At 42.1% G+C, this 10,894-nt stretch overlaps 1 protein-coding gene across 3 annotated transcripts in view; it reads right to left on the bottom strand.

Annotated features, from left to right (window-relative positions):
* Positions 1-985: 985 nt before the first annotated feature.
* Positions 986-10,894, bottom strand: part of PHF21B (PHD finger protein 21B) — a gene marked incomplete at both ends in the record, with an annotated part of 155,891 nt that continues 145,982 nt past the window's right edge. For all 3 annotated transcript variants that reach the window (XM_079549197.1, XM_079549198.1, XM_079549199.1), the window contains 5 exons: positions 986-1,210; positions 4,689-4,792; positions 5,696-5,771; positions 6,772-6,930; positions 8,298-8,320. In XM_079549197.1, coding sequence (XP_079405323.1) covers positions 986-1,210; positions 4,689-4,792; positions 5,696-5,771; positions 6,772-6,930; positions 8,298-8,320 — 587 coding nt within the window. The remainder of the gene's footprint in view (positions 1,211-4,688; positions 4,793-5,695; positions 5,772-6,771; positions 6,931-8,297; positions 8,321-10,894) is intronic.

Raw genomic sequence — 10,894 nt, 5'->3', positions numbered from 1 at the left:
AAGTGAAGTTATCTTTTTGGCATTTTATCTGTACTGGTAAGAAACAAAAAAAGCAGAATATTTATTTGCTTTTTTCTTGAAATTAAAAAAAAAAAAAAAATCAAATACTAACAAAATACCCCAAAACAATCTGTTTAAAAAACGAAACCCAATCTGCCAAAGATATCCACTATTATGGTTTATGCTAAATCTTGCACAAAAACTCCATGAGAAAAATACACCAATAGCAAAATAAGTAAAAAGGACCTGCAAAAAAGTAAGGAGTTTTACAGTCATACTTTTTTAAATACTTCGGAACGCATATACAGAAGCATCAGCATGAAAATACTTCAATATTTTACTAGAAATGCTAACTTCATACAGTTTCTTTATTTAAATATCTGCAATTCTCAACTTTAATAATACTGAAAAAAAGGATCTTTTGTTTCGAAGGCTCTGTGAGTGTCCGTTCTGGTCAAAGCGGCCCCAGCTTCAGCTCGCCCGAGTCAATGGGGCCAACCTCGTTCCTCTGATAAAGAATCCATGTCAGGTCCTAAGTAGCTCAGTTTCCTTTGACGTCACCGTTTTCCCTCCCACAAACAGCTCTCAGCCCAACTACATACCCACTAGCTCACTAACTCTTTGCATTTTAATCTCCCCCCTTAGAGCAGAACTGCAAAACCGCCTGCTCCCCGCTAAAAGGATATTCCACTTCCTTTCTATCGGCCATGCTCTTCCTGCTCATCCTGCCATAAGTACATTAAGGCCAACATAACAACAACAAAAAAAATCTCATAAGCACTGAAGGTCTCGGCAAACAACGCTGCAGTGCGCTGCGCTCCCTGGGAAGCTGCCGCCACAGCGACTACAAGTGGGACCGACGGGCCTGCAAGTTGCAATGCGTATAAACCCCGAGACCGCTCTTTCCTTCTGCGTCTGTCCCCTTTCTCTTCGTGCCCGGGTGCAAAGTCTGTCCCCCTTCCATGGCTGTCCTGTGGCGGCCCGGTCAGTTGTGGCCCTGCGAGTGCTGCAAGGTCTGGTGCATGGCGGCGGAGGCCGAAGAGGGCTTGATCCAGGGCATGGTGAGCAGGGACGAGGTGGTGGTGGTCGTCATGGTAACCTGAATCATCTGCTCGTTTTGTATCAGTCTAATGAGGGTTCGGAGACGTTCCAGCGATGACTGAGTCCCCTTCTGCTGGGCTAACAGGCTGCTTTTTAGCTCTAAGCATTTCTGTCAAACAAAGAGAGAGAAGGGAAGGCTGAGAATGCATTCAGATTGGTGTCAAACATCTCTCAAAACATCCTTTTGTGTCCTGAGTGCACGTCCTCCTCAAATGAAGTTATATTCTCCTGTGAGGATAACAAAAGCAAAACGAACAGGGCGATCACACACACTGCAGCCATAGCAGCAGCTGTCTGAGCTAACAGCCTTCACCCATGTCCACGTGCATTCAGAGAACATTTCTGACTGCGCTCTGTAACAAGCTTCCTGCATTCAGAGATGTCATTGGCACAGGATTCACAGAAACAGAGTCAAAAGGGTTAGAAGGGACAACTGGAGATCACCAAGTCCAACCACTTGCTAAAGATGGTTCCCTGCAGCAGGTTACACAGGAAAGCGTCCAGGTGGATTTTGAATATCGTGGTGGTGAATGGAGTCAAATCCAGCTGGCGACCGGTCGTGAGTGGTGTTCCGCAGGGGTCGGTGCTGGGGCCTGTCCTCTTCAATATCTTTATAGATGACCTCGATGAGGGCATCGAGTGCACCCTCAGTAAATTCGCAGATGACACCAAATTGGCTGGAAGTGTGGATCTGCCTGGGGGTAGCGACGCCCTACAGAGGGATCTGGACAGGCTGGAGAGCTGGGCTGGAGCCAATGGGATGAGTTTCAACAAGGCCAAATGCCGGGTCCTGCACTTCGGCCACAACAACCCCAGGCGACGCTACAGGCTTGGGGCGGTGTGGCTGGAGGACTGCGTAGAGGAAATGGACCTGGGGGTATTGATTGATGCGCGGCTGAACATGAGCCGACAGTGTGCCCAGGTGGCCAAGAAGGCCAATGGCATCCTGGCTTGCATCAAAAACAGTGTTGCAAGCAGGAGCAGAGAGGTGATTGTTCCCCTATATTCAGCACTCGTCAGGCCGCACCTCGAGTACTGTGTCCAGTTTTGGGCCCCTCACTGCAAGAAAGATATTGAGGCCCTGGAACGTGTTCAAAGGAGGGCAACGAAGCTGGTGAGGGGTCTGGAACACAGGCCATATGAGGAGAGGCTGAAGGAGCTGGGAATGTTCAGCCTGGAGAAGAGGAGGCTCAGGGGAGACCTTATTGCTCTCTATAACTTCCTGAAGGGAGGTTGTAGTGAGCTGGGGGTCGGCCTCTTCTCTCGTGTCATTAGTGATAGGACCAGGGGGAATGGTTTCAAGCTACGCCAGGGGAAATTCAGGCTGGACATGAGGAAGTATTACTTTTCAGAAAGGGTGGTCAGGCACTGGAATGGACTGCCCAGGGAGGTGGTGGAATCACCGACCCTGGGGGTGTTCAAGGAAAGACTGGATGTTGCGTTGAGGGACATGGTTTAGTAGGAGCTATTGGGAGTAGGTGAACGGTTGGACTGGGTGATCTTTTAGGTCTTTTCCAACCTTAGTGATTCTATGATTCTATGATTCTATGATCTTCAAAGAAGGAAACTCCACAACCTCTCTGGGCAGCCTGTTCTATTGCTCTGTCACCCTCAAAGTAAAGAAGCTTTCCTTCATGTTCATATGGAACTTCCTGTGTTCCAGTTTGTGCCCACTGTCATTGAGCACTACCAAAAAGAGCCTGGTCCCATGCACTTGGCCCCTGCCCAGATATTAGGGAGCCAGTACTGCGAAGATAAGTTGTTCTTTTCAAACATTATGTCAATATTTTGGCAGAAAACTTAATCTAAGACCCTAACGTTGTACCACAACAGTCACAAGAAATTCTTTTACCTGCAGGGTGATCAAACTGCACCCCACCATCACTTGAAACATTTCACGCAAATCTACATAAAAATGAGAATGAGAGTAGGAGCTAAACAAAAGCATTTTGAATCTCCAAGAGGGAGTAAAGAAGAATCCGTAAGCCTCCCTTCTCTCTCCAGTTCTGTACTGCTGCAGCTGCTATCGCATCCGCTAAACATCATCTGGCCTGCAAGGGACTAAGTGATTGATCAAACACTTGAGTCTGTCTGCTAGGTGGAAGGGGATGGCCTCTAACATCTGACACCTCCTGGTTTCCTTCTCCCATTGGTCTTGACCTGGCTGCGACTCATCTGCATACTCCTTTCCTTTGACTACCTGGAGCGTGGGAGCCTACAGCTCAAGGAAAGTGAGAAACGCTCACCTGAAAGTCAAGTAGTTCAAAAAGACACTGTGAGAGCTGCTCAGTGATTGGGTTAGACAAATGAAATCTCAGGTGAAAGATACACCACATTCTGCTTTGAACAAATAAAACCATTTCACCTGGGATATGTTTACAACTTCTCTCTTTAATGTAAATCTCTATCAAGGAAAATGTCAGGAATTAATTACTCTGCACTGGAACGCCTCTAATTGTTTTTCTCCTTTCAAGTGGGCATATCTCCAGTAAATATAATCATCAGCTAATTTTACTATTTAAAAAAGATTCTTTCCCACTGAAAGAACTCAGTTCTGCTTATGTAGAAATTTTTTTACTTTGACAGTACCGACATAAACCCAATAACTGAATCCATCCCAAATGCCTTTCTTTGTATGATCACCTCATGCCACTGTACTCTCCTAACCACTGAAGATCTTTCTTACCCCGGTCACTTCTCCATACATATGTTTGTTTCCATTAGCGCTGACGGTGGCTGTGCACACTTAGAGGGAATATCCCACACTGCAATGTCTTTTAATAAGTTATTGCTTTCCTTTCCATTCTGTTTTGAATGTGATAAATATTTTAGCATGCTTCCTCTGGGTAACTGCAGTGGTAAAACAAGGAGTGACCAGTCACTCCTGCAGCTGCCACTTTGATTCTTCCAGGGGAAAGAAGTTTCAAATATTTATTGAGCCTGCCACACAAACTAACAGCTATCCCTTAAGAGTGGGCATGAGGTGAGCTAATACCAAATAAGCTCCTTCATCTATGGAAGTCAGGGATCAGGCCTGTCATTACTGCCAGACACTGGCCCTCATAGCACAGTACATACAGGAGACATCGCCAGCCTACATTAAGTTTGAAATGAAATCACAGAGGAAATGATTGGGAATCCATTTTCACTCATGGAGAGGTTGTTACACCATTCAACCTCAAAGGCAAATCAGGATTGCTACTTCTACCTGATCTCAGGAGTTCTGGAGCAGCTACCACTGGAGCACACACTGATCTTTTCATCTGAGGGATGGAAGTATGTTACTGTCATCAGACAGATCAGAGCTGTGTACAGCACCACAAGAAGACAGGGAAACCTATTTTGTGTTTTTATGCCTACAACAGGAATTCAGTCACTGGTGATTTCTTCTCCTCAGGTTGCCCAGGGAACTTGCTTTTGCACATAAAGAAGGCCCACGTTTTTCCTCAGACAGAAGAACAAACACACTTGAACTTTTGTAGCTTGGGAGCATAAATAATCTTCTAGCCACGAACTACCAGTTTTTCAACCATAAAGTCTTTATAAACATCTCAGCAGGAGACTAAGTCCCCAGTCAGGAGTCCTACCTTCACTGCATTGTTAAGAAGTCGATCTTTTTCTTCTAACTGTCTGTGCTCACTCTTCAGCTCGCTGCTTCTCTTCAATAACTTTCGTTTCTCTTCTTCTTTGACTGGAACAACAACATTAAGGATGTACAAGTTAAGAAAAGGTAATATAACAAAACTGTGTGCTTGACAATACCAAGCATGCATTTTGAAAGGCAAGTTTCTGATATCAGTAGCTTTTTGTCTGCAGATACAGCTGAATAAACCTAGAATTTCTGTTTGCATGGATGTGTCTGTATCAAAGGCTAGCACACGGGATGATCCAAAAAGCTACAATGTGCTAGAATTAATGATTGGACCACATATGGCCCTGAAGTCGCCAAGAAAAAGGTGAAAGATATTTAGGAACAGGTCAGCCAACTGTAATCACTCAGGTTCAGTGATTCTGGGTGAAAAGCAGAGACCATAACAGTGTCAGATTCTGCAAAGCTCCTCTCAAATACACTGTAATGCCCTAAACAGCCCATTGTAAGAGTGCAGCAGGAAATGAGTCAATGCACATACATTATTTGATACAAATGACTTTGATACCAAATAATACCAATGTAATTAGAGACTGATATTACTACAGAATCTGAGATATTAATCTTGCAAAGTGTTGCAGACCCAGCTGTATGCCCCTCCCTAGCCTGATCGTGCCTTTCTGCCTCCCAGCTTGGTATATAATTGTGCCTCAAAATCCCATTTTCTTTTACCAGGAAGTCACCGCTTTCATGACAGCCTGAGTGAAATTTCACTGAGTGAAATTCCTCAGAGATTGATCTCAGATTCCTCAGAGTAGACAGAGAAGGAGCAGAGACAGAGAAGGCAACAGAAAGCCACCTCCTGTTCTCAGCCACAGCTCCTTATGGCGCTTTGAAAAATAGCCACATTGCAACACTGCTTTAATATCAGTGCCATGAAGGATTCAAATGGTATCGACCATCACGAGCAAAGAATCCCTTCTCAAAAGCCATATCAATCCCTACCTGTTTTGTGAGTGACGTAGGAGTGAACAATAGCTAGAGTTCCAGACCATGGCACATTGTCATCCTTCTTTAACACCTGTAAGCCCAGGAAACAACAAAAAGTTAGGACTTCACAAACGCACACATTAATATTTTCATTCCTTCAGCCTCACAGGTCTGCAGGACCAGCTCTAGAGTTCCTGTCTCAGAATTCACAAGATGAAAAATAATGAAGTAGAAACTTGTGTAGCAATCTCCATTGGGCCTTACTTCTTTCCATATCTCTCTAAACTGATCAACCAGGACTAAAGAGGGTAACAAAGCCTCTGCTTCTTGTTGCCATGACCAGAAAACATCTCTCAGCCCCTGATCAGCAGATCTTCATGCTGTCGGGAGTTTCGTGGGAGAGTTTGGGGGCTTAGATCTAACACAGGACAGCTCTGTTCTCTACAGCTTCATGCTAGAATTTCCTCTCAATATTTTCAAAAAGTAACAAACAGTAATCCCAGGGCAAAACAGAAAGAAATCTAAGGCACAAAATCTAAGCCTCCACTCTACAATTTAGTGACACTGTACTGTTTTAGTAATTATTTTACTCTTCTTACAATCAGCATTATTCACAGCAATTAGATAAATTAGCACTCCTGATCATAGCTATGATCAATATCATATAATAAACACGATTTAAAGAATATGATGTGATCTCCGTATAGCTTTCAGATCTACTGGTGAAGCCTATGCTTCTGGCAATGTCTCCCTCACCCACAATGTTTATATTTTTTGTTTTGCAACATACATGTTGCTGGCATTCTGGTAACAAAGAGAAACAAAGAAAATGAAGAGACATTTCTAATCTTTTTCCAGGACAAATCTCAGCAGATGTAATTATGGTGAGTCTAGGCATTCACTGTATGTTTTAAGTCTGGTACAATAAAAATACCAGAAATAAATGCTGCAAACTGTACTAAAACTCTCAGTATTACTCTATCAAACGTGGTCCCCAAAACTGTGATGTAGGTTAATTTAGCTTAGTGGTACACAAATTTGATGTTTCTCCTATTTTCTCTTCTTGGTGCACTATGCTTCATGCACCTTACCTTCTGTTGGCACTTTGGACAGACCCAGACCCCCTTGGGGGCAGTTTTGAGGGGTGGGTCCAAGCAGTTGAGGTGATACGCCCTAGGACACGTGCCACAGGGCTGCAAGTTAACGCCACGCTTGCAAGCAGTGCAGTATTCATCATGGTGGATCTCATTCTGCAAGAGAAAAGCAAGGATGGCTTGGATCAAGTCAACCCATCAGGGCCTTCTCCCTGGGCAGCAATCACAGACACTACTACAGCAGCCAGTCTCATTCAAAGACATATCTGTTTATCAGAAACACCCTGGGCACTGTAGAATACAAGAGAAATAATGGTGTACGAAAGCAAATACAAACAAATGAGCCAGCAGCAAGTTCCATACATTATAACAGAAAAAATAAGAATCAAATTATCAAACAGAGCAGAGAATGAACTAATATAGCCAGATTGTAGTGCAGGAATTATTTCACTTGTTCTTGATAATGTGTATCTGACTCATATATCACCACGTGTAGCTCTATTTTGAAGCATGGGTCAAAGTGTGATTCACTTGTCCTTCAAGTCCAAAACAAAAGGAAGCAAGAAAGCAGAAGTTTCTGGGGAAAAAGCACAGTTCCATGTTTTATGCACATTGCCTCGAAGAGCAGCTAGGAAAATTGTATGCTTGAGAACAGCTTTTTCCTACATACCCTTCTTTTGTGAACTCCTCTAGAGGGCTCCCCCAGCCCTCTATTCTCCCTGTTGTCAATTGCTTTCTGTTCAGAATCTGACAACCTTTCTCCAACAAGACTGATTAACACTTTGTCTGAAGCAATATATAACATGAACTAAGACTCATCAACAAAGTTACAATGTCATGTAGTAAATTGCAATGCTAATGTAGCAGCAACGTTAATTACTCTTTGTATAATTAAGTGCATTTTAATAAAGGAGAGGCTGATTTTGAAACTCTGGTGGTTTGTGAATCTTTATATTAAAAAATCTAATTTTTCCTAGTACTTTTCCAGAAGGAAGAATAATAATATTGCACCTTTGTTAATTCCAAAAGCATACTTTTTTCATTTTTAGGGATATTCCTTATAATGTTTCATGATAATTTTAGTTAGACTTACATCCCGAATTCTAAATCAGTCCTGTCAAAAAACATCTCTCCAAAGTACTAACATTTTAGAATTATCTTCTCAAAAAGTTTGAACTCAAGATTGAGAGATTTAATCTATACAACATATAATGGTCACTCATTTTTTCTTAAAATGGTCATTAAAAGCACAAATCTGGACCAGCAGTTTCTCAGGGGGGATTCTACAAAGGGATGAAACTCCAGCCTTGCTCATGCAAGCCCACAAAATCCTGCCTCTGAAATTCTAACTCAGAGGCTCAAAGATTTAGTCAAGTGAGGAATGTTTCACAAAAATAGTATGAAAGGCAAAGAGCATCCTGCAATCCTGTACCTTGATGGAGACTACAGTAATCAGAAGAAAGCACTGAGTTACACAGTGATGAAAAAAGACACCTGTAATACACAAAGTTTGCTACACCTACCTTCCAGAATGGATCCTCATTTGCTAGCATATGGAAAAAGGACAGAGAACAGATTAGTGGGAAATATGTTGCTGAAATGAATGCTAGTTCTCAGCTATAGGAAGGAAAGAATTTTAGTCAAGCTGAGAGGCGGGAGATCAGGGCACTGTCACAATTCAGCACCAGTGAGTATTTTTCAAATTAAAATTTTCAAATTTACACCATAGCAGCCCTGTGCCCAAAGGTCTGATACTAACATGCCACTGTATGAGAAGCACAGAGTCTACCTGAAATTTTCAAGAAGTTTCCTGTGGAACTCTTCTCCACATGTCATCAATATGGAAGCCTTCCTTAAGGACCTCAGCCTGCTGGGTGATGAACTGCTTGGCCATGCACCAGCAAGGCACTTATACAGTTGCTTATCTTGGGAAACAGAAGTGGTGCTACTGACTTACTGTTAAATATATAGGTGTTCAGCTGATTCACAGCCAAAATGCTCAGCCACTTGTGGGAGTGAGCTCTGTGTCTTCATCAGCTCTTTATCATCAATCTGCTTCCACCCAAATCCCTGTGATTTTTTTGACCTTTGGATGAACTGTATTCACAGGCTGATAGGAAAAAGAACCACCAGAGCTCACTAGAAAACAGGCCAAGTTTTCATTAAAAAATATTTGTGAAATTCATTATGCTTTAATCCAAAAATAAAGTTTGAGACATTTTTAATAGCTTTATGAGAAGTGCAGTGGTTTCGTGATTTTTGCTGCTGACTCATAAGAGAACTGATGCGGTGTTTCAGTGACAAGCAGCTGATGGCTTTCCTTCAGATTGACGAGGTGACAGCCAAACTAGAATTTTGTCCTTAATTTCTTCAGCTCCCTCTCTGATCACAGCTGGGAACACAGCTGCCCCAGTGTGCACTCACATGTACCAAGCAGCTTAGAAGCTGTACATGTACAGGTGAAGACATGTACGCAGTATGCTCACAGATATGTAAAAACAAGAACATAAGAACAAAGGAACAGCTTCATCTCAGTTAGCCTACAGAGACCAAAATCCTTTGCTAACAGCATCCCATGTTGCTGGTGCCCAGGCTTAGAGTGCAGGAACTGGGCATGCACAGCATAAATTGCTTTTCTCCAGAGGTATCCTTCCAGAGACTAACAGCAGTTTAAGGCTTTCCTTAAACTGGAATTTGCATCTTCACCTTTATATTCAACAACCTTAGAAGGGTTCTTCCATAAATTTGTCAGCTTTTTCCAACAATTGTCGCATCCTTTGGCAATGAGTTCCATAAAATCTGCAGATGTCACTACACATATGCAAAAACACACACACAGATCCTTCGTTATATGACACTATGATTACTCAGGGGACATAAATGTTATTCAGACAAACAAGGGCTTGGTAATTGAAGAGTCTCTTCTACAAATGATGTATGTCAGGGGATGCGACCTCATTTCAGGTAAGACATTTTCAGATAAATGAATCTTGATTAATTGACATTTCGCTGGAAATTTACAAGAATTGTTCTCTTCTGCATTTCTGGAAATGACAGTTGTTTCCTGTACTTCATAGGGATTTTTTTCATTTGTTTATTTCTCTTTTCAGTTCAGTTTTGATGTAAAGTTTCTGACATTTTAAAATATGTCCAATTAAACTGAAGACAAATGTTCTAAAGGAGTGGTTTATTATAGGAGAAGGGGAAATCAGCAGTCCACTATGGGCAGACATCTACACCTCTGTTATTGCGAGCTGTCTGGGGACAGTGACTGACTTCAGATCAGAGCTTACACCTCATCTTGCACAACGGCACCCAGTGCTAACACTGTTGTTCTCTCCAGATGCATGTTTACAAGGGAAAAGTAAGTACCAGGATAAGACAAATAATAATGTTGATTTTTCAATAAAACTGAGCAAGGGATAACATTCTTTCAACTTGGATTCACATGAGCATGGGTCCTCTAAGAGGCATGTCATCATGGTAGCTTACTGTATAATAACCTCTCTTGTCCTCTGAGACCCCAGGCACTAGAGGCATATGGTAAGTATTTAATTTAAAAAAATAAAACAATTATATAATTGTCTGCATCTAGAACATTACATTTTGGATATAGAGAAGCACCATAGCATTTTAGTTGGTGATCTCATGGAGCAGGAATTCAAGGCAGTGCCAAAAAGGTGGCTCTAAACATGACACTTGACAGGTATACCAAGAAAACCCTGAAAAAATGTCTTAATTGAATGTCTTGATTGAAATTACTACCGTAAATGCTCCAAAATCTGAAATAATTGGATCAGAAAAAAAATGCTGTCCCTTACCGTTAATGCACCACAATAAAACTTAAGTTATGAAGGCAAAACAAGGGCAAGGAAATACGAAAATGCTTCCACTGGCTTTCTCTCCTTTTTGACATGCAGCTCAAGCTTCTTTGTCTTTTAAAATCCTATTTGGGCCTCATCTAAAGAATTAAATTGTACTGTGCGTTCTCTTTGTTTCAACTCCCACCTCTCAATACTCTGCATATTGCACATTTCTCCAGGAATTAGCTTCTTCACATAAACTAATTATCATCTCAAGTGGTTCCTCTCAGTTGATCATTCTCAAAGATTTTAGCATG

Source organism: Tetrao urogallus (genome assembly GCF_951394365.1).
Source record: "Tetrao urogallus genome assembly, chromosome: 1".
Lineage (NCBI taxonomy): Eukaryota > Metazoa > Chordata > Aves > Galliformes > Phasianidae > Tetrao > Tetrao urogallus.
This window is presented reverse-complemented; position numbering and strand designations above follow the sequence as displayed.